General features: G+C 43.9%; 3 protein-coding genes and 1 pseudogene across 7 annotated transcripts; 2 read left to right on the top strand and 2 right to left on the bottom strand.

Moving 5' to 3' along the window:
• Positions 1234-10956, top strand: LOC8077862 (uncharacterized protein At4g14342). 5 transcript variants are annotated; one of them, XM_021465327.1, is made up of 6 exons: positions 1274-1438; positions 1655-1674; positions 2977-3042; positions 8741-8826; positions 8907-9030; positions 10650-10956. In XM_021465327.1, exons 3-6 carry the CDS (start codon positions 3037-3039, stop codon positions 10695-10697), a joined length of 264 nt encoding a protein of 87 aa, XP_021321002.1. In that variant the 5' UTR covers positions 1274-1438; positions 1655-1674; positions 2977-3036; the 3' UTR covers positions 10698-10956. The 5 variants fall into 5 exon arrangements, with proteins under 5 accessions (XP_002445576.1, XP_021321002.1, XP_021320999.1 ...); XM_021465324.1 differs by having other exon boundaries at positions 1655-1710; XM_021465326.1 differs by having other exon boundaries at positions 1627-1674.
• LOC8077861 (tetraspanin-8) lies at positions 11793-13007 on the bottom strand. Its single transcript, XM_002444389.2, has one exon. It carries the CDS (start codon positions 12915-12917, stop codon positions 12015-12017), a length of 903 nt encoding a protein of 300 aa, XP_002444434.1. The 5' UTR covers positions 12918-13007; the 3' UTR covers positions 11793-12014.
• On the bottom strand, positions 16040-17891 carry LOC8080617 (annotated as a pseudogene).
• On the top strand, positions 24277-24882 carry LOC8080616 (dirigent protein 10). Its single transcript, XM_002445530.2, has one exon. It carries the CDS (start codon positions 24277-24279, stop codon positions 24880-24882), a length of 606 nt encoding a protein of 201 aa, XP_002445575.1.

Raw genomic sequence — 27414 nt, 5'->3', positions numbered from 1 at the left:
TATAGTATGCTTTAGTACAAAGTTTTTGATGTAGCTTTATACCTATGTTTTTTTATATTTAAATAGAATAATTCATAACTGTAATTTCTTTTGTCCAATTATAGTGAATTTTTTGTGGTAGGCTAATTATTGCATACTTAAAATAAAAATTTCATACTCATTGGATCATGTATAACTTACTTATATATTTTTATTTAGATTTATGCTTGTTAAATATAAATAAATCTATAACTAAGTTATACATGATCCAATGTGTATGAAAGTTTTACTACAATTCAATTATATAATAATTAGCCTACCATAAAATTTTTATCATAACTGGACCTTAGAAATTGCAGCTATGAATTATTCCAATTAGTTAAAAAAAACATAGATCAAAAGCCACAACAAAAACTTTGTACTAAAGCATACTATATTATATATTCACTGCGTATATCTACTTATGTGAAGTCTAACAAATTTATATGTTCTATAATTTACTATGATTTTTTAAGATTCAAACAAAATAAATAAAAAACAAAAACAAAACTAACTTCAAAACTACTTATAATAGGGTCAGAGAGGTAAGTTTTAATAGCTGAGGAAGATGTTTTTCCTAATTTTGTATTTCAAGAGAAAAAGCGGACTTTCACGGAAGTTGAGAGAGAGGTAACATGGACTTTTTCCTTACGCGATTCTGTTTTGGAAAAAGTCTACGTAACCTCCAAACTATCTAGGATGGAATACTACATACCCCAATCTATAAAACCGGGTATTCTACCCTTAAATTTTGAAAACCGGTCAAATAACTCCCTCGAGTGGTTTTAGAGGGTGGTTTTGTCTTTTTCTTTTTTATTTATGTTAGTTGAATCTTTGAAAAATTATAATAAATCATAGAAAAATCAAAAAATAAAAAAATCAATTTTATTGGACCCCTTATGAGTAGATCTACATAGTGAATATATAATATAGTATACTTTAATATAAAGTTTTTGCTGTAGCTTTAAATCTATGTTTTCTGTAATTATTTTGAATAATTCATATATGTAGATCCTATGGTCCAATTGTGGTAAAATTTGTATAATGACTTATTATTGTATGCTTGAACTATAATAAAAGTTTATATTCATGTATAACTTAGTTTTAAGGGTTACGTAGACTAATTTCTATTCAGTTTTTGAACCGGATGTTCCATTTTTATTCTGCTTCATGTTAGTTATCTCGGGATACCATGGAGGCCCAATTTGGCCCAACACTGCACATCGCACACGCACCGAATCAAGTCCCTCCGACCCTCCCGACTCCCGTGAGGCCGTGACCCGTCCTCCTCCTGTCCAGTCTCGCAGCAGCCGCGGGGGGCGCAGCCGCGCAGGCAGTTCGTCGCCCGGTGTTCCCCTCGTTTCCCGTCCAGGTCCAGCGGCCGTCCTCTCCTCCGTGCCAGCCCTCGGAGCCTCGCCAGGTAGAGCTATTTTCCGTCCGTTTTCATTTTCATCCTTACTGCACCCCTCTGTCCTGACAAGAGCTATTTTCGATCCGCTCCTTGCCTCCCATCCGTCCGGCGGCGGTGGTGGCGGCGGCATGTGAACCACGTCTGCAATTCCTGCCTGCCCGTGACATCCCACTCCCATCCCCCTCCCCCATTACCAGTTATGTGAAATTTTGTTCTGTTTTTCAGATTTGTAAATTTCGGAGAAGGTTGGCCATCTTGCTCTTTTGCATACTAAAAGATAGGTAATATATGCTATAAAATGCAAAGTGGGAGGCCAGGAATGCATGATTGAAACACATTCTATATAGATGCCTAGAATATTCATTTTATTTCATCAGTTATTGCTCGAAAAAAATAAAAGGGCATAATGCTTTGCAGTTTGTAACTAAGACTTTGGTTATATTATTATATTGTGGGTGAAATGTGTTGTATTTAACACTGTGGGCTAGTATAACATCACTAGTTTGATTGTGTCAGTCATTAATATTTCATAGGTAGTTCAAGTTATTCTAAAAGGGCTCAAATTTTTAGGTCATCACACAATTGGGTTATGATGCTTAAGGAATTAGGGGTCTCATATAAAAACATCTGGTGATTCTAAACAGAACACGCGGTGGAAGAAGCGATCATGCGTACTGTTATTGACACTTGGTATTGTTTCCCAGTACCACACTTAGTAAAATAGCCAGTGTTGACACTTAGTACAGATTCCAAGTACTGCACCAGTTTCTTATACCAGGAAAAGTACTAATACATATTTGTCCCTGACTACATATACTTATTTGATCAACTGCTTTGTCATATCGAATATTCCATCACATACATGGAGCATTAAATATAGATTAAAAAAATTATTAATGGCACAGTTTATCTGTAAATCGCGAGACGAATCTTTTAAACCTAGCTAGTCTATAATTTAACAATATTTATCAAATACAAATGAAAGTGCTACAGTGTCAAAATCCAAAAAAAAGTTGGATCTAAACAAGGCCTCATCCGCTCATGGCCACGACTCCGTAAGATTCTGCATCGGAGCGCAGCACTACACCGCACGGCATCTACAGCTACATCCCTGTTCCTCAGCTTGCGCGTCTGGTTGCAGAGCAGGTCAAAAGGGGTGGTTTCCATGCGCGGCCGGGCACGGTAAAAATGGGGACTGTTCGTCCCGCACACGATTGGGTCCCTATTTACATATGGGATGGGTTGAACCACGATATCCAATGGTGCACCGCGGGTCAGCAACTTATTTAAATGGTGTGGCCGGTGCTCCTGTTGACAACAAATGGATTGGTGGGTCAGTTGCGGTTCGATCCAAGGTTGAACCACCCCCCATTTTGAGCTGTGCGAAACTGGAGCACCCAAACCCTAATTTTAACTTTTTTTTTTGTTTTGGGATCTGATCTAATAACAAGTGTATGTACATGTATTTTGCATGCTATTTTATTTTATTTTATTTTATTTTATTGCAAAATTATTGGGTATGTCTTTACTGACTCCACTTCTTCTAGGCGCGCCTCTGAATCCGGAGTTGCCCATTCACTTGAGGTGCCCGACCAGAAGACACCATCATGCAGGTTGGTAGTCCCTGGATTATCTTTCTTGATTGGTTGCGCGCGACTGATATAACGTTTGGTTTCTTCCGCAGTTAGGACACCTTAAAACAAAGGATTGTGATCTGTATTATTATGCTGTGGTCCTAGAAATTTTCATATGTTTTTAGGGGTAAATTTTCATTTGGCTAAAAGTGGAGAACTGTTCTGCCATGCTTTTCCTGTCCTGTTTTGAAATTACAAACTCGTAGATAGAGGCCTGAATAGAATGAACTCAATGCCTTTTTTGTTTGATAAATTTAGCGTAGCCGCGTAGGGCGGATTGGGCGTGTGGTTCAGTGTTTGGTCGTGGAATTGCTATTCCTTTTTACCATAATCAAAGCATTAGCAACTAGTGCTTGTTCTACATGCTGCTTGTTATTTATTGAGCTTACAATAATGCTTTGGGATGTCAGTTTTTTATAATATATACTCTTATTGGGTGCATATTTATTTTTCCCCCAATAAGTGTTGTGCAGGACTGTAGTTGTACTAGGCAAATGCCCGTGTGTTGCAATGAGAAATCATAAAACCACGATAACATATGTATGAATAGGTTTGCTGACAGGCCTATGCAGGATATCAATGTGTGTTGTACTTGTAACACCCGGCCTAGGGCTTAATAGGATTAATAGAAGACTCATACCAACAAGTTGCAACTTCTTTTCCGGAAGCCCATCTCCAAATAACTCTAAAGTTAAGCGTGCTTGGCCTGGAGAATTTTAGGGATGGGTGACCGACCGGGAAGTTCTTCCTGGGTGTGCACGAGTGAGGACAAACTGTGCAGAAAAGATTGGTGTTGGTCTGTGGGGACCGACTATACCTAGAAAAGTTGCCAGATGTAAGCGGGTCCGGCCTTGTGGAGGCGGGACGTTACAGTACTATTATAAAAAAATAATTATTTGAGCATGATATTAGCAACATTCCGTTTGTAGTCGATTATCAATCTTCATGAAGCTCAAACAGTTGAAATAATATTCTATTGTCCATAGGCCATTATAAATCGTACTTGTTTTCAAATATTCTTGGTGCATATAGAAGCTAAACAGTAATAAATGTTCAATATGGCCTCCACTTTTGCAAAAAAGGACTCCTGAAGATTAAATCAAAGTCATGTTGGTTGATTATAGACCAAACAGTACACGATTGAGTGTGGCTCACATGACAAGTCACCGTGTAGAGGCGGTTATACCATCCGTTGAACACCATCTCAATGGCCGAGAGGATGTGCCACTGGCCAGGGTTCTATAGCGTGTACTCTAGGTAGCACAGACCTGCAACTACAACAATAGATGAATTAGGTTACTCTTTAAATACCTATGCTAGCAAGGTATATAAAATTGTAATCTAAAAATGATAAATTGAGACAAGGCACATGTGCACTATCATTCTATTTGTGTCTGAAGCTTCAGACCAGATTGGTCTTCTTGACAGTATGTAGGTATATAGGTTGTTTTTTTGAAGGCATTTGTATATATTGTTCTGCAGGCACTTAATAATAAAGTCTATGAATGACAACAAAGACAAGAAACCAGAGGGGCCACAAATTCTATGCATTATCATGACATTTAAATACTGTCACAAACTGATTGTTAAGATCATCACTCTGCATGTAATATGCCACAAATTCACTGTCCGCACACTATCAAAACCGACATCTATTTCCATGATCTGATTTCTGAGATCACCCTTCAGTATTACTTTGACACATATGACCTGTTAAAGTGGGATTGAAACAATTAATTTGTACAGGAGAGCAATGTTTTAAGTTTGACACAAAACACTGAGCAGAGAAAACAATGCTCCTTTTTCAACAGAAAAATAACTGCAGATCAATTCTTTATTATGTACAGGATTATAATAAACTTTCACTGTAAATCAGGTAGTTAAGTGCATCATAATATCTGCACATAGGACAATAGATCGCCACGGCTAGGAAATATCAAAAACATATTATGCAGGGGATATCGAAACCATATGATTGTGGTTAAATGATCAATCAATTCGTGAGACTTAGTGTGCGTAGAAGGAACCACACAATGGTTTGAGAGCTTGCCAAAATTCATATGGAGACTGCAAAACCAGGATACCATGGTTCAACAAAATAGACTCAGCTTACCCATGTACTTTGCTGAAAGTCAGTAGCTAGATAAGAGAACAATAGAAAGACACATGTACTAAGGTACAGAATTGCCTTCAGAAAAATATCTTATAGTTCCTTCCAGATGGATTATCTGGAGAAATTAACTGCATTGCCTGATGCATATATATAGTTGCAGTTCTCTTTCAGTGCATGCATTATAAAGTATATTGGTTTGGATTAAAAACTACAGTAGCTTAGATTATTTCCTATCATTCCGAAAAATTGATCAAGCTGCTATACCAACAAAATGAGTTTTCATAGCTAACACTTTAGCACTAACCTGTATGTGTAGAGATTAAGTGTTCATATGATTACTAGCAGTCAAAACAACAAGAATAGTTATTAGACATGAGTATTCATATAAGCAGGCGGATAGCAGTGTCCAGTGTGTACCAGTGAAAAAAAGAGAAAAAAAAAACACCATACAGTAAGTAACCATTGGTTTATACAATATAGAATCTTTGCATCTAAAAAGTAACCAACAATATTTGAAAATCAGGTTTCCAGGGATTAGCCATTCATGAGTTTATTTGCCTTCGCTTTTGATGTCTTTGCAAAAGTTAACTATTAAGCCCAACCATAGGAGATCTACATTAGCAGCTTGAACCTGCAAAAAAAAAAACATAATTAGGTAAGTTATAGCTAGTAGGATGTCCTACAGTTTTCATCAAACATGCACTGTATCCCATTTCGAACTTCAGACATTAGCATTAAGTGAATAAAATTGCGTTCTGAACGGCATCTGTACAAATTGTCAAGCATATATGTGAACTATCATGTAATATGAGTTTTGACAACAACTGATTTGGTAGTCAGGATGCTTATCTAGTTATTCAAGTTCTATATTTGACTTTAATCACTGAAATCCCAAACACAACAAAAGAGGCATTGACTAAAATTTCTTGGTTGTTCATTTCCCTCGACCCACACAGTAAACCAGGATACTAATTGTTTTCCAACAATATTTGAAAATGAGTCAAATTTCTCTAACCATAACCCTACAACAACTGCTCCTTCAAATTATTTTATAATCCTGTCACACAATTTGTATATGACAAATCGAATTACTAATTGATTTCTCCCACAAACAGATACACTATCCATAGAAACAGTTACTGTGTTGGAATCTTAAAAGGGGGTATTTAGATATAGCAGGAAAATCAGGAGCAAATACTTGATAAGGCATCAGCGCTCCTACCTGTTTCAAAGATATGACCAACAAAGAAAACAAAGACATGTTAGTCCTATAAAAATTGGTGGCTATTAGTTTGTTACAGAGGTACGAGGCATCAGACATGGTAATGACATCAGTAAAGTATCTGTGAAGCCCCTACATCTAAAACAACAAAAGTTTGTATAAAATTAGACACTGCTTAGAAGATTATATACAGCATAAGCTTAGTAACACAACAAAAGGATCACTAAATGTTATACTGAAATAAGTATGCATACACAAAAGGTTGGTATTTTGACGTTCCAACATGCTGTACATCTAAGGTTATGTTCTCTCATAAGCAAACATGTAGATTAATTCTAGAGGCACTATGCCAGCCAAACCACATGTAGATTAATTCCAGAGGCATAACTCAGTTGTTAATAGCTCGATTGCAAAAAGAATAGCAAGTGCTTTGAGCCTGTAGGATATTACATAGGCATGAGACCCATGCATTCTCTATCGGACTCTTTTAGTTGTACCACATCCACATAAATCATATTGACAGAGATGGTAAAATTTTTGAAAGCACGCTAACCTGCAGATCTTGCATCTCGATGCCGGCAACAATGGACACCAAAATCTTTTCTTCTGACAGGCGTGGTCCCAGCTCAAGTAGAACTTGCTTCACTGCAATTCGATGTGTGCATGATATCAAAACAATGGGCAGAAGGGCAAACAAATACCACGACAACAGATCAGACAAGGCAACTGATTGTTCATGGAGCATGAAATTAATAAGATTGGACAATTGACTCCCTTGGACCCTCGAAGCAAAATCTAAAAAAAAGTAGAAGACGGCACTTACCCATCTGAGGCTTCACAGAGATGACGATCACATCACCGTCGTCGACAGCCTAGCACACGAACGGGAAGAGGGGGGGGGGGGGTTAAATTTCACGTAAGAGATGAGTTTCCACAGTGATGTTACAAGAGCAATCAAGAGGAGGACCGGAGAGCAAATGGGGCAAAAGGAAGATGACGAGGGGAAATAGTTGAGCATTGGTTTGGAGCAAGCATGCATGCGCCAAAGGACGCGAAGGCCTCGCTGCGCTCGGGGCGGCGGTGGGGTGCGGTGCGGATGGCGGAGGCTGGGAGGACGCCCGCCGCCGCCACGCCGCGGGCGATGCTCTTGGCCAGGTTGCTGCGCCGACGAACCCCAGGCGGAACACGTCCGCGTTCAGAGCCGCCACCGCCACCACGGGTGGCACGGGCTGGACAGGCGGCGTCGCCATTGTTGCGAAGGTTGTTGGGGTTTGGGGGATTGGTGAGGGTTTTGCTGAGACAAAGCTGCGAGAGATGGAGGAGCTAAAAAAAGTAGATCTCACGCCGCTGCCCCTGGATCCACACGTTGTGGCTCCTTCGTCCTCACGCGCGTAGCCGGCGACGGAGAAGATGCGGCTCCTCCTCCGTCCTCACGCGCGTAGCTGGTGACAGAGAAGATGTGGCTCCTCTGTCCTCACGCGCGTAGCCGGCGACGTTGAAGATGCGGCTCCTTCTCCGTCCTCACGCGCGTAGCCGGCATGGTGAAGAAGCCCAGCGGCCAAGAACGACGAGGGAGGCGAGGCGGCGATGAGAGGTGAGGCGGTGCGGGAGGTAGGGCTGGAGAGGCAGAGCGGATGAGGTGGATGCGTGCCGTTGCTCGGCGGCGCGACGGGAGGTGTGGGGCGGTGGTGGTGCGAGGTGGTGGCGGTGGCGGTGGATTGGTCCTCCTTTCTGGTGTGGGAGCGAGGGGAGTGCGGAGTGAGTTCTGGTGCGGGAGCGAGGGGAAGTGGTGCGAACGATTGTGTTTGCTATGTTTTAGTTGTAGAGATGTGTCATTTCACATAACCATGGTTCAATAGGGACCGGATATACCTTCCGGAAGAGCATGAATTTATTGTTTATACTACCTCCGTATAGGATTTAGAAGTCGTTTTGGACAACGTTTGGGTCAAACAATGGGAATATAAATCATCAATAACTTCTAAATTATTGAGTTTGCAAATGTGAAATATTTTTATAAAAATAAGAGATCAAAGTTGTGTTTTGAAGACTGTGTCGCTGTCCTAAACGACTTCTAAATCCTGTACGGAGGGAGTATTTGTCAAAGTTCACTCACGTACACACGTTGAATTTCAGATATTGTAGTGCGTTCCTCTGCCTGACAGATTTTAAGAAGTTTGGTGGGTGTTACCTGGTCTTGTGGGGCTTCTGATGTTTTCTATCCTTTTCTCTTTATATGCTCACTTTGGTTCAACTGGATTTTAGTCTTCAGTGTTCATTCAATAGCTAGGTTTTCAGTCATTTTGATTACAATATTTCTAACACAATTTACCATTTGAAAGGCTAGCGACAGATTCAACATAAACTCTCAGCTTGAGCATCTTCAAGCCAAATATGTTGGTACAGGGCATGCTGATTTGTCCAGATTGTAAGTACCCTATTCTCTTAGTAACAAAAGATGTTACTAAATTATAAGACATTACCACTTAATGTTTTCCTCATTTACAGTGAATGGGCTGTAAACATCCAGAGAGACAGCTATGCCTCTTATATTGGGCACTATCCAATGCTAGCATATTTTGCCATTGCTGAGAATGAATCGATTGGAAGAGAACGTTACAATTTCATGCAGGTATGTAAGCCAACTGGCCTCCACTCTTCTTCTAAGTTATAGCTGAAATTTATAGAACAATCCTGGCACATAAATATTGTAGTAAAATTATGGCTTAGTAGAAGATGAGGGTTTCTGTACTTAAGCATCATTGCTGCTTTTTCCATTATAGCCATGTACGAGTATCTAAGTGCAATCACTGTGTTCCATTGGAAATGCCTAAGTGCTAACAGTTCTTTTCTGGCTTAACAATTATTCTTGTTAAGGCTTCTATAAATATATACTGAAAAAACCAATATGAGTCTATCAGAAACAATATGATGCTACCCAAAAAATTAGGACCTTTCTTTCTCCTTGCAAGAAAGTAAGATGATTGGGTAGAAAACAGAATTGAACTGTCTACATACAAGGAAGAGTGCCTAGTAGGCTATTGTTATAAAGTTTTATCTATCCAAAAATGTAAAACATATTTTGTTTGGTGAGGACAAGGCTATGAGTAACAGTTACTCTATAATATGCCATTTATCTGATGCAAAATCATAATCATATGCAAGTACTTCTGATTTTCTGAATATGAATTCTACAGCATCAATTTTGTGTCACAAATGTTACGTAGTGAGACTAATTCTTGGTCAAAGGCTTGTACTAATGAAACAAAATATGCCTTATATTTTGGGATGGTGGGAGTAATAACTTGGTCATCATATATTTCCGTAAGTGCGTAGACTTGCACTGTCTTTATAAAATAGAATTAAATAGTTCAGCTGTCCTTCTATATGCCAATCATTTACCTATAGCCTGAAGGCTGAAAGTAATTATGCAGCTGGTGTATTTAGTAAATTGACAAATCTTACAATTTAATGGGCATAGCTTATAATTATGTAAATGGTGCATAATTAGTGGCAATCTTCTGTGCTATGAAATAGACATTTTGAATCACCTTTTTGATAGAATCCGATGTATACTCGATGCTTGTCAAAGAACCCTTAGTGAATAGAACAGATATCTCTTAATTAGAAAGATGCTCCATTAGTTACATAGTACATACAAGATACAATTGACTATATTTACGGAACTTGTTAATGATGCACTCAAATCAAATTATTTGGTTTTCATAAGATATGTGCGCTGTAGCTAGGAGAGGTTCTAAATCAACTACCCACACCCTACTAGATTTGTATCCATTGAAGCAAATGAGTCCACAACCCTTTTGCACAATCTCTATTGCAAGTGAATATGTATTGAGAAAATAAATAGAGGCACAGCTAATGTGGTTTAGTAGGCGTGAAATCAACAGTAGCATGTGACACTGTATCTGATAACAGAACTGGAGTATGCATGATGATATCGAACCCCATACATGAGTGTGAACTTGGCATCTAACCTTCCATCAAATTCAGTCGATTGCTGTCCTTTTTTTTCAAGCCATAAGTTTTAACGGAATCTGAATATTGCCATGGTTTTCAGTTCACAGGCTTCATTGTTCTCATGCCCCATACGTGTGCACCAGAAGATTATTGATATTTCTCCATATCCATAGTTCACGGGCTTCATATGCATATTTGACCATTTTCTAGCATACACTTACATTAATGATATAACACAATACAAATTTATCGATCGACTGATTCTTTATACAGAAAATGCTGCTTCCTTGTGGCCTCCCTCCTGAGAGAGACGAAGATTGAGGGACTGGCGCATAGCTTCAGTGTTTCCAATGGTGTTGCTTTTGAAGGACCATACTAAGATTAGCCACCGTGGTACTATGTGCGACTTGTGTTATATCTCGTATGCCTTTGACTTTGGTCTCTATTATGATACATAAATATTCGGAACTTGTATGCATTCTATCAGTGTACTAATGTTAACGAAATGCTGGTTCCGCCCCTTTGTCATGTCTCTGTGGTGCGTTCTATCTTCGTGAAAGAAAATCTAGTTGAAGAGATCGATGACTAAAGTGTTTATTGCAATTTGTTCAGCTGCAATCTGGTTACAATCTGGCTACGCGGGGTTAACAAGAAATCGGAGGGCTGTTCTTACATGGAAAAGGCTGCCAATCTCACTGGCAATTTCTAGCATATGGTCGAAAGGTCACGTGTGGAAGATAAATTGGCAATAGCTTCGGTAAAAGGATTCTGTAGTTGATGGATGTTGGAACAGGCGGCACTATACTGGAACAGGCGGCACTATACTGCAAGGAAGGCTTGTTCACCCCGAAATCTAAAAAGTTTTCAAGATTCTCCGTCACATCGAATCTTGCGGCACATGCATGAAGCATTAAATATAGACGAAAACACAAACTAATTACACAGTTTGTCTGTAAATCGCGAGACAAATCTTTTGATCCTAGTTAGTTCATGATTGGACAATATTTGTCAAATAAAAACGAAATTGCTACAGTAGCGAAATCCGAAATTTTTTTAGAACTAAACAAGGCCGAAGTTAAAAATGCATACTTGGGCTTTGTTTAGGTCACCCCAAAATTTAAAAACCTTTCAGGATTTTTTATCACATCAAATGTTATGGCACATACATGGAACATAAAATATATAAAAAATTTTAACTAATTACACAATTTGTTTGTATATCGTGAGATGAATCTTTTGATCCTAGTTAGTCAATGATTAGACACTAATTACTAAATACAAATAAAAGTACTAGAGTAATGAAATCAAGAAAAAAAATCGGATCTAAACCAGGCCTTGATCTATGTTGGAACAGGCGGCACTATACTGCAAGGAAGGTAAAAATGCAATTGGAACAGGCAGCAGTATACTGCAATCTGCAAAAAAGGTAAAATGTGTGCATGAACAAAGAGGAAATGGGATTTGGAAATGGAATTAAGAAATCCCAGAGTGTACAACTGAATATCTGTTTCATACAGACAACTAGACTAATGTACAAGCTATTAAGCTAATGGTAAACTGAACGCAGATCCTAGGGAACCTACATCAGCAGCCAGCAGCTAGCAAATCAATCATCTCTACAGACTATTAGAAGTTAGATTAAGCGTCACCGCTTCGTTTCCATCCGCGGCCGCTGTGGTAGGCGTAGTTGTCCCGGCGACTGTTCCTGAAGGCACAACAACCGACGGAAAAAACGACGACGACGAAGGCGAGGATGACGACGTTAACAATGGCGGCCCGCTTCCAGTCCCGCCTGAGCGCGTCCACCACGCCGGCCTTGCACGACTGGCACCCGTAGCAGAGGTCGTCCTCGTCGTTGCTCCACTTGCCGCAGTCCGGGTCGGCGCCGGCGGCGGGCGCGGATCCTGCCCCTGCCGCCGCCTTCGTCTTGGTCGTCCACTCCGTGCCGCCGCCGGCGTACGTGAAGTTGCAGCTCGCGGGCGGCTTGCAGCACCCGGACTCGACCGGGGAGAGGCCGCCGAGCCGCGCCAGACCACCCGCCGCGTTCGCGTCCTTGCTCTCCTCCTCCTCCTCCTCCGCCTCCAGGAAGCGCCTGCAGACGTGCGCGTCGGCGAGGCAGCTCCGGATCCTGGCCCAGTTCTTGCGGCCCTCGACGTGGCGCCGCAGCCAGGTGGAGTAGTCGCCGAGGCGGTACTCCCTGAACCCGGCGCCGGACACGGCCTCCCCAGCGCCGCCCGTGCTGGTGACGACGAAGGCGAAGACGGTGAAGCAGAGCAGCGCGACGATGAGGGCCAGCATGGCGAGGAGGTAGAGCCAGAGCAGCCAGGTGGCGCGGCAGCAGGCGCCGGCGAGGCCCAAGAGGGAGACGGCCATGAGCACCGTCCCCAGCGCGATGGCCGGCGTGGACAGGAGGAAGTGGTCGCACTCGGTGCCGTCGGCGCGCGACCGCAGCCAGACGCCCGTGACGATGATGGGCACCGAGAGCAGCAGCGTCACCAGGGTCAGCGCGCGGATCACGTTGTTGCTCATCCGGATCGCCATGGACTGCGCGCTGGTGGGTGGAGCTGGTGCAGTGTTGCCGTGCCCGTGCGGGGAAGGGGACCTCGTGGCCTGGGTGTGCGGGGCGGCGGGGGGGTATTTGTAGGGTGGTGTGGTGCCGTGAGCTGATTTCGCCGGCGCACGGGTTTTTGCGAAAGTTCCTGAGGTTTTACTCCTTCGTTGGGAACTGCGGAAACCGTGTGGTCCGTTTGGCGTTGCATGGCGCAGGGGCACGCGCAATCCGGACGGCTGTGCCAACCAGCTCGTTGGAAGCAAGGGGCACTTGACACTTCTGTGTGGCCTGCTTGCTGGTTGCTCCACTAGCGTCTGACTAGTCCTCCACCTGACTGGTTCTTTGCACACCTCAGTACGGTCCTTCATAAATTGGAGAAGGATGTGCGAGTTGACTGTTCGTCACGCGTCACTGCTGGAGGCTGGAGGCTGGAGGATGTCAGGTGGTCTCGGCTCGGTCAGCGGACGAGAGGCGGGAGCTGCAGAGGCAACCCGTGGCCGTGTCAACTCTCTGTAGGCCTTGTTTAGTTCACCCCGAAATCCAAAAAGTTTTCAAGATTTCCCGTCACATCAAATCTTACGGCACATACATGAAGTATTAAATATAGACGAAAACAAAAACTAATTACACAGTTTATCTGTAAATTGCGAGACGAATCTTTTGATCCTAGTTTATGATTGGACAATATTTGTCAAATAAAAACAAAAATGCTACAGTAGCGAAATCCGAAATTTTTTCGGAACTAAACAAGGCCGTAGTCTGCACAGCCGTGTATGCACGCTTCATTGCTTCTCCTTTCTGCACAGCACAGGCCAATCGCCAGGTGCCTGTAGCTCCCTGTAACGGAATTTTACAGCAGGCGACAGCAGCTGTGTTAACAGAGGCATGCTATATGACCATTGGCCAATTTGGCAAGCATTCAATGTGGATTGCATTTATACATCTGAAAATTACGGTGCATGAGTGGACTGAATCCTCAAAACTCAAAAAGGATACGGCGGATGTCATCAGCTGATGCGTCAGGGTTGTTGAATTTACATGTTACTGTACGGATGTACCTGTCCATTTTTCCTCTACACTCTTGTATTGGACCGTAGCCATACAACTATAAGTACAAGTGGTACTTTCAACCTTTGGGCTCTGGTTCAGGTGCAGTGTCACGTTGAGTGGATCTGACATATGTCTGTTTAGATCCAAAGACTAATAGCCATTAAATGTAATGAACAAGCTTTGACTCCACTTGTACATCTTGTATATTATTATTATTTTTTTCTTGTATAATGCCTTTCTAGGGTCTTGTTTAGTTCACTCTAAAAACCAAAAAGTTTTCAAGATTTCTCGTCACATCGAATCTTGTGGCACATGCATGAAACATTAAATATAGACGAAAACAAAAACTAATTACACAGTTTAGCTGTAAATCACGAGACGAATCTTTTGATCCTAGTTAGTCCATAATTAGATAATATTTGTCACAAACAAACGAAAGTGCTACAGTACCGAAATTTTTTCACTTTTCGGAACTAAACAAAGCCTAGGTTCCCTTCCTTTTAATACAACATGCAACGTGCAGCTTTTCTGCCAGTTCCGTTTCAAAAAAAAAAAACCAAAACATCCCTATTAATTGCACATAGCGCCGAGAGCTTTGGCACGGTGCTGGCCACACTGCCCTGCCTGCACTGCTCCTTTATAAGAATGTTCACACTCACAAATAAGGGTCCTACATTACTCAAATCTTCATTATCACAAACCATTTCACCTTTCACAACTATGACCTACTAAACAAACCATCGACTATCCAATTTTGAAACTAATTCATCTTCGTCCCCATGACGTATATTAGCTCTATTTCCTTGAGAAGAAGATGCTTCCAACAATGGAACATAGTTTTCGTCGTGATCACACAAGTCAAAGTCCTCATCTGCCAGAACACTCTCTCTAATGAAATTGTGAAGTGTCATGCATGTGATTATTTTGGTTTTGCTTTGGTATTGGATAACTCGGTAAATTTGACAAAATCCTCCACTTCATCTTCAAACTCCAAAAGACCACTCAACATTTCGAAGTGAAGAGTGCGCATAATTAAAGATGCCCTTTTTACATCTTGGCATTGGGCCTTATCAAAACTCCGGGAGATGATACTTTGTACCCTTATAAGGTGCAAGTTAACGTGGTTGGTTTGGGTACCCCAAGTCGACAAGAAAAACTTCCATGCACATTCATTTTTTTTTTTTGATAGTTACATGAAAAGGATTGCAACTATGTGAAAGAAGAGACCATAGAACACACCAATACCTTGAGGTGGATGTGGAAACTTGTTGCCATACTTGTCGAGTGCATACTTGCACACCCTCATACCATGAATAGAGCCAGACCATCCCGCCACAACAAAAGTAAATCTCATATCGAAGTCACATATGGCCATCATATTTTGAGTGGTGTATTCATGTCTTCTCGTATGTTGTACTGCCTTGTTAGTTGGCACCACGACAGGTACATGTATCCCATCTATTGCTCCAATGCAATTATCAAAGTACAGAGAAAAACGAGGAGATTGTAACGTTTGATGCACAGTCCTAAATTCAGGATCTACTGGCCTAATGATATCAGCTGCAGGCTTGGACACACTAGCCAGTACTTTCTCAAACTTCTTACTACATGTCTCGGTTGATCTCACAAACAGATTTTCAGCTTGTCTAATAGACTGATGGGATCCACATATCCATAAAAAATGGCGCTAAAGCCTCCACTGATGACATCCTACGAGTGGACTTCAATCCATATGACTCCACAAGCAAATATGAAGCTTATCGAACACATTTCTGTTCATCATAAACATGTTGTAGCAACAAGTCCTATTTCCTAGTGTTTTCATGACCCATTCATATCTAGATTCTGTAGGCACTCTGTACTCTGATTGGTTCATGTACGTGTCAAAGTGATACATACCAACCACACCAGCAATAATAGCAATTCTTTGCCTCCTCTTCTGACACCTCAAGTAATACTCTTCTATTGCAACAGCAGCAGCATCTATTGCAGCGGCATCAGCATTCACCTGAGCAAACATATGAAAACAGAATCAGCAAGATAAAGGTTCATCACACAGAAATTTAGACAACAAACACTCCGTAGGTTCATCACACATTAACAAATTCAAAGGTTCAGCAAACATTTAGAGGTTCAACAAACACTCGAACTCGATAGGTTCATCACATATAAACAAATTCAAAGGTTCAACTAACATTCACTTAAGCTACTACATCCAATCACTTAACAACTTCACCCACGGCTGCGCTGGCACCATCTCTTCAACCACATAAACCTTCCTTCAGCTGTGTTGAATTTACAAAAGATTTTTCGGTTGTACTCTTTCTCAAACAACGTAGTAGCCATGAAGTACTCTTCTGATTGTTCAGTCGCCCCACACTCCATAGCCATTCTCAAGCATCTGTCTATTTGTTGATCCACCTCTTCCTTTTCTTGCTTTTCTTTGATGGCCTTGTTGCTTCTAAAATGCAAGTTTTGATTTGCATCTTTTATACCAAATTGTAACTCTTTTATATCATATTGTAACTCTTTTATATCAGATTGTAACTCTTGTATAGCCTTGTTGAGCAAAAGTGCCTTGCTTTTCTTGGCTACACTTGTCGTTGTGTCTGTAGTGCTGCTCCCCCTCTTGCGGGTACCGGTGCTCATTGGATTGTTGTCAAAGCCATCTCCATATGCATCTTCACCTTCCTCATCCCCATCTGCATCTTCAACAAACTGAGCTTGTACAGGGATACATGAGCAGGATCCATCTACTGCCACACCATGGAACATCTCTGTTAGATACTCAGGTTTGCTGTGCTGGAATTTCCAACACTCTGGAATTTCCACACCATAGAATATCTCTGTTGGGTACTCAGGTTTCTGAAATGCACAAATAAAGACACGGAGTAGAGATAAATTAGATCACACAAGCCTACCAACATTAACATGGCAGCAGCGCAGTGGTAGTACGACGAGTTGCTACGCCCTAACCAACCAACCAACCCGTCCCCCTCACGGCGGGGCACCCTAACCCACCACAAGCACCAGCGGCGTCGGCCGTCTCGCTGGGCACTACGGGGCCTACCTTGGGGGGCCTGCCGCGGCCGCGCTTGACGGGGGTGGAGCCGTCGCCGACGGGAGCGGGGGCGGGTGCGTGAGCCAGGGACACGCCGTCCTCGATCTTGGCCTTCTTGGGCAGGTGGCCGCGGGCCTTGGGCATCCCCGCGTTGGCCTGCTTCACGGCGGCCTCCAGCGGGTCCCACGCCCGCGCTTTGGCGGCGCGCCGGGGGCGTCCGCGCGGAAGTAGTGGTTCTTGAGCAAGATGACCTCGCCGGACTCCTTCATGCGCGCCAGGTGCGCGGTCAGCAGGCACGCGTGCGCGGGGGGCAGCTCGCCGTACTTGCCCTGGATGTATTTGGAGATGGACGACTTGTTCGACCCGTTCTTATCGCCTAGACCCTCGATCGCCTCCAGGATCATCTGCAGCAGGAACGCGCAACAAACACGCCACCCCGCCCCGTGAGCTCACTCCATTTTGCATCGCAACAACCATTTTATTTTTTATTTTATTTTATTTTTGGTCGAATAGAAACGCGCGTCGAGCACGGTAGCATCCCGAATCCAGCTAGTACATCCGAGCACCAGAACCAAAACGAATCCCCGCCAAAAATAGCACAGGAACGAGAGAGAGAGAGAGAGAGAGAGAGAGAGCGAGCAGGAAGACACGGACGCCGACTGGACAGCGGGGTCTCACCTCGGGGTAGGGCGGGATCGGGGACGGCTTGGCGGCTTCCTCGATGGCCATGCTGACGACGCAGGGCGCGGCGACGGAGGCGAGCAAGACGAGCCCGCGACCGCGAGTAGGGCGGACCGGCGGAGTACTATTCCCAGATTTCCCACCCTCCCCCCCACTCCCCTTCTGGTTTTTCGGTTGTCTGCAGGAGAGTGTGGGTGTGCGAGGACCGAGCAGGCGAGGAGAGTGAGAAGGGATCCGTCAGATGGGGACGCGGGTGGACTGACGGCCTGGATCACTCGGGCCGGCGGGATTGGGCGACACGGGAGGCTGGAGCATGTGGATCGGCTGACAGTGACGGCGTAGGGGGTGCACGAAAATCATCGGGGCGGACTCGCGTGCGAGGTCCAGAAACAATACCGCAAACGAGAACGAGTGATGCAGGCCTTCGCAAGCGCGGCCCACCCGTGGCCCACGATGTGTGAGCGTAAAATCGTTTCGAGGCAGAAAGCATTCCAGCTCCAGCATGGTATGTGAGTTTCTCTTTTTTTCCCCTTTATTTATCATATTTTTTTCCTTTTGTCTTTCTATGGTTGTTTATTCTTCTTTTATTTTGGTTATACATTTTTTTCCTTTTTATATTTTATTTTATATATTTATTTTTTTTCTTTTTGCAATTATTTTTTCTTTCTGTCATGTTACACATCTGTTTATTTTCTTACTTCGTTTCTTTTCTTTCTTTTTTTTAAATTTAATTTTTTATAGTATTTTATTCTTCTCTTCATTTTCTTATATTCCCATTCTTTATTTTATTAGTTTACTCAAGAGTTATTTTTTCCTAATTCCTTGATACACATGTAATGTTTATATAAACGTGATGCTCCATGATGTGTTTTGAAAATTTAGATAATGTTTTCTTTATTTTTTTATTTTTTGTAAAATCTGTATTCATGAGATTTTGATGTATATAGCTTTATTATACATGTGGTATTCCAATGTTATGTTATGTTCTACAATCTTCTTTAGGTCGTCCAAAACAGTATCACGTGATATTCTTTTTAGTTTCTCGATCTCTAGATTTTTGTTCTTTTTGTTGTTTTACTTTAATTAAGTAGTTTAGTTTTTATCTTTATTTTTTTATTGTTCTATGTTTCATGAGCCAATAATATGGTAAAATAATGAACAATGTATATTTTTTAACCTCTGACAGTCGAAACCTTGCACCATGAAACCAGGGCAACAAACGTCATCCGACTCTTGAAAGAAAGTCCTCTCGATTGTTCTAAAGGTGATTTTCTATTTTTAAAATAATAAAATTCTAGTTTGATGTCTAAAGAATTATGATTGATTTATTTTAAATTAGAAAAAAATATAAAATTGGTACTAGCTTTCTTTTTAAAAATTACTATCTGTCGTTAATGCTATATTTAAAGTTTTTTTGGATCTTATTTATTTTAAATAAACAATAAGCATGACTACGAGCAATAAATGAATATTTTGGGAACCTAAACGATTTTAATTTAAAAACTTTTCAACTGCAAAGTTGTAGATCATGTTGCTGCCTACAATTTTGATATAAAGTTTATCTTCATTTGAGTTCATATGAAAAAGTTATGAATTATTTTTGTAACACTCTGGTGTTAAGCGAACTAAAACATGACATGTCATCATGAGCATTGCATAGCTTAATTGTTAAGTGAACCCTGATGAATTAACTTAAAATAAGTTTAATTTGGATGAATGTGTTTAGGAATTTAAAGTGTGCTTATTTTGTGTATGGATGCTTGTGTTGGAGTTTTAAAAACCTTGGGTGGAAGTTTTCCGAGAAGCTTAGGTGGGAAACCCTAGTTTTAAAAACCCTAGATTTGCCCCTTTTTGTGCAATTCCAAAACTAAGCAAAATTTGAAGTTAAGTTCAAAAGAAAAGTTGTAGGTCTTGTCAAGATGTACAATTTTGGTGTTTTGAGTTTTTGAAGTTTCAGTACAAAATTCAAAGTAATTTTGAAAATACAGTTTTCCAGAAAGTGTCCCCTTTTCCAATTTGAATCCCCAATTCAAAATCTATTTGGAATTTTGAAAAGTGGTCAACATGAAAGTTGTAGAGCTTAAAAAGTTGAACAACTTTCATGTTGGGAGTTTTTCAAGTTGTTATGCAAAATCAAAAGTAATTTTGGAAATTCTATTTTGCCCCAATTCAAAAATTTGGGTTTCTTTGGATTGACTTTAAGTTTCAAAACTGTTTGGCCAAATTAGCTACTTTCCACTCAGATTTAGCTCTGGCCACCAAAAGATGTTTTGTAACTCACAAAATTTTACACCAGTTTCTTTTTGGTGAAAATTTGACTTCAGTTCAACTTTTGGTTGATTTTCGCAAAAGGACAGAAAGGGGTAAATGGGGAAGGAGGGGATAAGTTCTAGCCCTGTTCATGGCGGTGGACAGCCGAGCGTTGATCGGCGTTTGCCAGCGCGTGAGCCACCGTTTCACCTCGTCCAAGCACGTGCTCGCGTCCGTGGCAAGGTGAAGCAGCTGCTGGCGAAGTGGAGCGCGACGTGTCCCTTCCTTTCGCGCTCACCGACGCCGATTGCCACCGGAGCACCGACGGACAGCTTTCCACTCCAATCCAAAATTCACCGCCACGGTTGATCCATATCCAAATTCACCGTGGGCATATCTTCGTTACTTCCTTGCGCATCTCCAGAACCCACCCTTCTTTCCTCGTTCGCACCAGATCACCGGAGCTCTTCGTTTTCCTCTCCGCCGGTGAGAGAGCGCCACCGTGGTCAAGCTCACCGTGGTCAGCCCATCCGGGCAACTCTCTGCTTTCTCTTTCTTTTGTCTTTGCTTCGGCATGACCCCGTGATGCTCATCGGCTCGCTCTTTTCTCCGTTGCTTCACAGCTGTCGCCGGAACATCTTATTCTTCGTCGGAGCTCGCCGCCGGAGTCACTGATCGCGTGGACGAGTATCACCCGGTTGTTCTCCGCTCCCTCTTTCTGCGTCAGCACACCCAGGGTGAGAAACCGATGCTTCCTGACCTCTCCATTCTTTCTCTACCAGTCTAGAGCCACCGGCGTAAGCACCGCCGCGGCCATGTCCGCCGCCGCTCGTGGCCAGAATTCGCTAGAACAGTAGAGTTAGGGTTTTCTGGCTCTTTCGGTTGCGGGTTGCTTGCTGGTGCTTGTGCTCGCCTCCATTTGGTTCGGGGTGGCCGGAGTTGGCCAGCGTAAGCCGCGCCGCCGCGTGGTGTCGCGCTCTGGACGGCCGGGTGCATCGGGGACCTTGCTGTTGTAAAGATGAGAAAGGGGAGGGGTTTGTTTGTGAAGTCGTAGACTCATGTGAATAGTAGTCTGGACTGCGGGTTGGTTTCTAAGGAAGCCGAGGGCTTTTCTGCAAATCTGTCAGCGCGCGCGGGGGAAGGCCGGCTGGGCCAAGTTTCGCGCGAGCTTGGGCCGAGCTCCTGGGCCGCAGAGGCACATTGTTGCTTTTCTTTTTCTTTTTTGTTTAAAAATGATTGATGTTTGAATTTATGCTATAAATTATGTGTTGATCCAAAATTCATAAAAATTTTTGTGTAAGTTCCAGAGAATATAAAAAGAACAGGAAAAATGTTAGATTTTATTTTCTGGTAACTTTCATGTAAATATAAATTGCCTTTGTTTATTAATAGATCAACCTTCCATGAATTTTAATAATTTATGGGTATATCCAAAAATCATGAAATTTAATATGTAAACTTGTGTTACTGTTATCTAGCTTCAGGAATAATTTCAGTTTTTTTTGATAAAGTATGATCTGTTTAATAATAAAGCTATTTAAAATGCTTATAAAAGAAATAGAAATAATTAATCCCTTTAGGATTTGGGTGATATTTTGGATTGTTTGATAACCATGGTTGCTTAGCATGATATGCTCCCTGGTTATGGTTTATTTCATAAAAATGACCTTTGTGGTATGATAGCTTCACAATCTTGTTTAATAAAGATGATAAAATTGGTTTAGTAATAATCCATGCTTTGATAGCGAGATTAGTTTGTTTCTTTACCATGAAGGTAAATTGTACTCGAGATAATCATATTTTGTTGTTATCATCTAAGAACATGTAACCTGTCTTTATCATGCCATGAGTGTATCATAATCATGCATATGCACTTTTACGTATAGAATACGCTCCGGAAGAATCTGATCCTCAGTGGGTTGCTTCCGAGTTTGTGGATCCTTCGGGTTTTGCTGAGTTGTCGAACTTCCCTTCCGGTCAAGGCAAGCCCCGGACATTAAACCCTATCCTTGTATTTTCATAAAGTTATTTATAGCACTTGAGTTAATATGATGCATTAGGTGAATAGGAGTTGAGTGAATCCTATTTGCTGCATTATCTACCTTGATGATTTCCATATTAACCTTGATACTTGCTTTATGAAAATGCTTAGTATGCTTAGTCTTGCTTATTAGATAGGTTTTCAAATGAGAAAGTTTGAAGGGTTGTTATGGAATACTTTTATGGTCAATAATGTTTCAACTTGAGACCGGTCGGTGGACTTGCTTTAAGAATGGAGTCTTAAAGTAGTGTCTCCAACTGTGTCGATTAAGGACCGTTCCGTTGTTGGCCTGTTGTGATTGAGACCTTTGAGTACAGCCCACATGCGCTGGTAAGCCTTACCTATAGCTATTCCGATACTTGAGAACGGCTAACCGCGTACTGGGAGTGGAGAGATGGCGAGAGTAGCGTGTACCCACCTTACGGATCTGAGATGACCGGGAAACATCTAGATTGGCTGTAGGATGGTGGTGTACTGTACTCTCGGGTGACGCTGGACCCGTTCTTGTATGGGAGGATCTATAGAAACAGGTTGACATATGCAAGATTAAGTTCTACATATGTCGTGTGGTACTGAATCCCCAGCTGGGTTTAATCGATTCGAATCGCCGTGTTTCCTCGGATATGGAGCCTCAATCCTCACACCATCATCGTAGTAATAAGTGAATCTTTGGTATAAGAAAGATATGGTTTGCTTATGCAAATTTGATAATAGTTTTGGTTAGTCATAAATGATGATCTTGGGTTAAAACTTGAAAGTAGGTTTTACTCTTAGTAAGCTTTTATGCAAAAGAAATGCTTTGATCTTGTTAAAGCTTTACCTTGAATCCCTATAGCCTGCATACCTGAGTCTTCACCTCTTTTATAGTCGGTTAAGTCTTGTTGAGTACTTTTGTACTCAGGGTTTATTAACCCCTGTTGCAGGTGAACCTTTTGATAATCCTTTTGATGGTCATTGTTACTTTACTCTTGTGGAGGAGAGTGATGATGAGGAATCTGTTGTGTGACCTTGGGCAAGTAAAACTTGTTGTGTGATCTATGGTTTATGTAATATAAGTTCCGAACCTTTTATGTACTAAATACTTATGGTTTGTAACCGTTGAACTTAAGTTTCAATCTATGTTATGTAACCTTTCCGCTTTTACTCTGATTTCTCTTATCTATGAAATGTTGTAATACTGTGATGCTTGATGAGGGAATTCCTGGAAAGAATGTAACGTGGATGGTTCGGGTTTCCCGAGGACACCCGACAGACTTCTTGAGTCATTTGGAACTCGTACACGCCGATCGGAAGTCTTTGAGACAACGATGGGTGTATGTGGGCCACTTAATTCAGGAGGTTCTGCCACAATTTTTCAATATAGAGTTTTTAGATTCGTCCTGTTTTGACCCAGATAAGACTTAAAAACAAGTTTAGGGACCGGGATGACACAACTGAACAAGTTTGAGGACCTATATGGGAGATTTTTAAGTTTAGGGACCAGGATGACACAACCGAACAAGTTTAGGTACCTAAACGGTCATTTTGCGAGTTTAAGGACCGAGATGACACATCCAAACAAGTTTAAAGACCGTTGATGGACTTTACTTTTATAAAAATGTAGTGTACCCTAAAACAATTAATCATCACAATACATGTACCGCGCCGTCGCCTACAAGCACACATGGACATGGAGGAGCCCGGCCAAGTCGCATCATTAGCCAGAGGGTGGAGGCCACGGGCACCAGGCACGACTGAAGGCACCGTCGAAGGCTCCAAGCCCTCCAATGAAAATGACAAGCACTAGCTAGCTAGCACGAGACCATTGTTGAGTTGCTGACGAGATATTGTATCATTCATCCGCGTGAACCAATGCAAGAGTCCAAGACGACCTCGTTCAGGAGCTCGAACGCCGCGCGTGTCGAGCGGCGCGCGGACGATCAGGCAATCCGCACGGCGGTGGCGTCGCATTCTCTCCACTATCTACCGCAGCTAGCGGCTCCAGCCTGCCAACGCCACGAGCTCGCGCCACCGATCCAAACCCACTCACCCCGCACCGCGCTGCCGCCATGTCGTCTGCCCCCGAGCGCTATAAATAGCTGCCTCGCAGCCTCGCCATCTGCTCATCCATCGCATTCGCCAAGAGAGTTCAGAGTTGCTTGAGCACGCAGCAGGTGGACACACACAACACAAGAGAAACTCGGCGGCGCCAGCGCCGCGGCGGCAAACCGAGAGAAGAAGAAAAGTTCCATCTCACCGGCTCGCGCGCGCGGAAACGGAGCAATTAATGGCGTACGCGAAGAAGGCCACCGCCGTGCTCAGCGTCGCGGTGATCGCGTCGTTCCTTGTCGCCGCCGCTGAGAGTGAGAGCCGCCACATTGCCCGGAAAGACCTGGGCGTCGGCCTCGGCGGCGGCGGTGGAGGCAGCCTCGGTGTCGGCACGGGTGGCGGCGTCGGGGTTGGTAGTGGTACAGGCGGCGGACTAGGGGTTGGCACGGGTGGTGGCCTGGGGGCTGGCACGGGCGGCGGGCTGGGTGTCGGTTCAGGGATCATCGGCGTCGGCGGTGGCGGCTCTGGTTCAGGTTCTGAGTCCGGCTCCGGCGCCGGGTCGGGATCAGGGTCCGGGTCATGGTCTGGGTCAAGCTCGGGCTCGGACGCGAGGTCTGGCGCCGCAGGCTCATCGGCCGGCTCCTACGCTGAGTCAGGGTCCGGCACGAACGCCGGGCCCGGCGGCGCAGGATCCTACGCGGGCTCGAGAGCTGGCTCGGACGCCGGAGGAGCAGGCTCGTACGCGGGCTCTGACGCCGGCTCGTATGCAGGGTCCGGCGGCGGCGCCGGCTCCGGTGCAGGGTCCCATGCCGGCTCCTACGCTGGCAGTGGACATGGCAAGTGAGCTCGAGCTTACTTGCGGTTGCAGCGCAGCAAGACAGAGACAGTCCTGCACTATATATGGTGTTGACAAGTTAGCTTTGCTACTGTATGTCATGTGTGTCATCGTGTAATGAGTCGTAGATGTGTATGAGAATTGAATAAGGTGCCAGAGCAACCATGCCCATATACTTCTGTGTAACATATATTTATGTAAATGAATAACTGAGCATATATTTCTGTGAGATGTTAAACTGAATGAGTTTTTTTTTCCTACTTATAACACTTGACATAGTTGTGAGGTGTGTGTCAGCATCCGTCCCGATACTAGTGAAGTGCTTCATGGGCCAAGAGCAGGCTCTCGCATTCGGAGGCCCAATATGCGCGTAGCGGGTAGCGAGTGGATGTGAGCGTGCCTGTGTGCACGGCGGGGCAGCAGCCCATGTACTGGCTATATGAGGCAAGACAGCGAGTTGGTAGGGGATATTAGAAAATTGTAAACCAAACTCTCATACTTGCTAAGCACTCTTCCTATCGTGTTCTTCCTCGATCTCCTGCTGTGCTTTTCGTCCAATTCCCTCCCCAATTTCTCCCTCCTTTGCCTACTGCTAACAATTGGTATCAGAGACACCGATTTTGGGTCGATTCTGTTCGTGCGCACATACTCCATCGGTTGATTTGGCAATGGATCTGGTTGGCTCGATCGCTAGCAGTGAGCTGCTGGTAGCGATTTGGAACGCTGTAATTCCAATCCCCGCTTTGAATCGACTTGTGGGTGCTCTCGATCTGGATCCTCCCCCACCTCTAGCCCACAGTCACTTTACTCGCCGTCAACGACGTCTCGGTGTGATGAATCCGGAGACTCGCCTCATCCTGGATGAACTCACCAAGCGATTCAACGAACAAGATGCGAAGTGGGATTCGCGGTTCGCGGATCAGGATGCCCGCCTCGCCCGCCAGATCGCGGATCTGGAGAAGTCGCAGGCGTCCCGCATGGAGTCGTTGGAGCGCGCCACCGCCTCCATCGAGGAGTGGCGTCCATCGATCGATGGCGCTGTGGACGACATCCGGCTTCAAGTGTCCAAGACCAAGCTCGAGGTCTCTAAGATCTCGCGCCACTGGGAACGTGCCGTCCTGGAGCAGCCGGCTACCTCTCCTGGCGTCTTCGCAGCCGCGCCGGACGCCGTTCCATCTGCTGTCGAGCGTCCGCATCACGGCGCTCCAGCAACATCGCCCAACGGGCACCGCGTCGACAACCATCACCGGGAGAGTGGATTCGGGGTAGTTTCTACCCTGGTTCATTCCCCGGTCAAGGGTATGCCTGTTTTCCCCCTCCTTCATCCCCTGTTTCAGTTCTGCAACCTGCAGTAGAGCCAGGCTTTCACAGCAGTCACTTAGGTGTGGGTAACACTGGGTATTACGGTCCTAAGTTGCCTAAGTTCGATTTTCCCAAATTTGATGGCTCTCATCCTAAGTATTGGCTTAGTCAGTGTCAGGATTACTTTGAGCTATATGGAACTGAAACTCATATGTGGGTTCGGGTAGCCAAAATGCATTTTACCGGAGATGCTGCTCGTTGGTCATCATCTGTAGAGCATCAGTTGCAAACCTGTTCATGGCATACCTTTTCATCCCTAATTCTGGAGCGTTTTGGGCAGGAACAACACGAATTGTTGCTTAGACATTTTTTCCAACTCCGCCAAACTGGCCCACTCCAGGACTACATTAACCAATACACTGCTCTGGTTGATCAGCTTAATGCTTACGGGGGCACTAGGGAGCCACTCTATTATGCTATGCGTTTTGTTGATGGCCTTAAGGATCCCATTCGTGCTGTTGTTTCGATGCACCGTCCCAAAGATCTGGATACTGCTTGCCTTCTCGCTAAATTGCAGGAGGAGGTCGCCGACCCCATGAAGAAGAGGGATGGCCGGCGTTGGGACACCCCGATGACCGCTCGGCCGTTTGCACCAAAGGCTCTCCCGCTGCCTCCGCCTCCTCCTCGTCTGGCATTGCCAACCTCGGAGCTCAGGCCAGCCGTGGAAGGTGCGCGCGGTCCATCTCCTGAAGACCGGTGGTCTGCTTTGCGTGCCACCCGGCATGCTCAAGGACTGTGTATGCGTTGCGGCGGTAAATGGTCCCGCGACCACCAATGCCCTCCTACTGTACAACTGCATGTGGTGCAAGAACTTCTAGATGTTTTTCAACTCGACGACGTCCATGAGCCAGAGGATCCACCGGAAGAACAGATCACTGATCAGGTATTCCTCTCTGTGTCAGTTGCTGCTGTGTCGGGTGTCACTGCTCCTCGCACGATGTGTTTTTGGGGTCAGTTGGGTGATCATCAGATTCGCATATTGTTGGATTCTGGTAGTTCCCATACTTTCATCAGCACAGAGTTGGCCGCTCGTTTTTCGTCAGTCCAGAAACTCTCTTGTCCATTGCAAGTTCAAGTTGCCAATGGTCAAATCCTCACATGCTCCACCCATATTCCTGATGCTTCCCGGTCAATACAGAGTTGCCAGTTTATCTCCAATCTGAAGGTTCTTCCATTGTC

The sequence above is a fragment of the Sorghum bicolor genome, chromosome 7 (assembly GCF_000003195.3).
Source record: "Sorghum bicolor cultivar BTx623 chromosome 7, Sorghum_bicolor_NCBIv3, whole genome shotgun sequence".
Lineage (NCBI taxonomy): Eukaryota > Viridiplantae > Streptophyta > Magnoliopsida > Poales > Poaceae > Sorghum > Sorghum bicolor.
The sequence above is the reverse complement of the archived record's forward strand: the minus strand, read 5'-3'. Positions and strand labels throughout refer to the sequence as shown.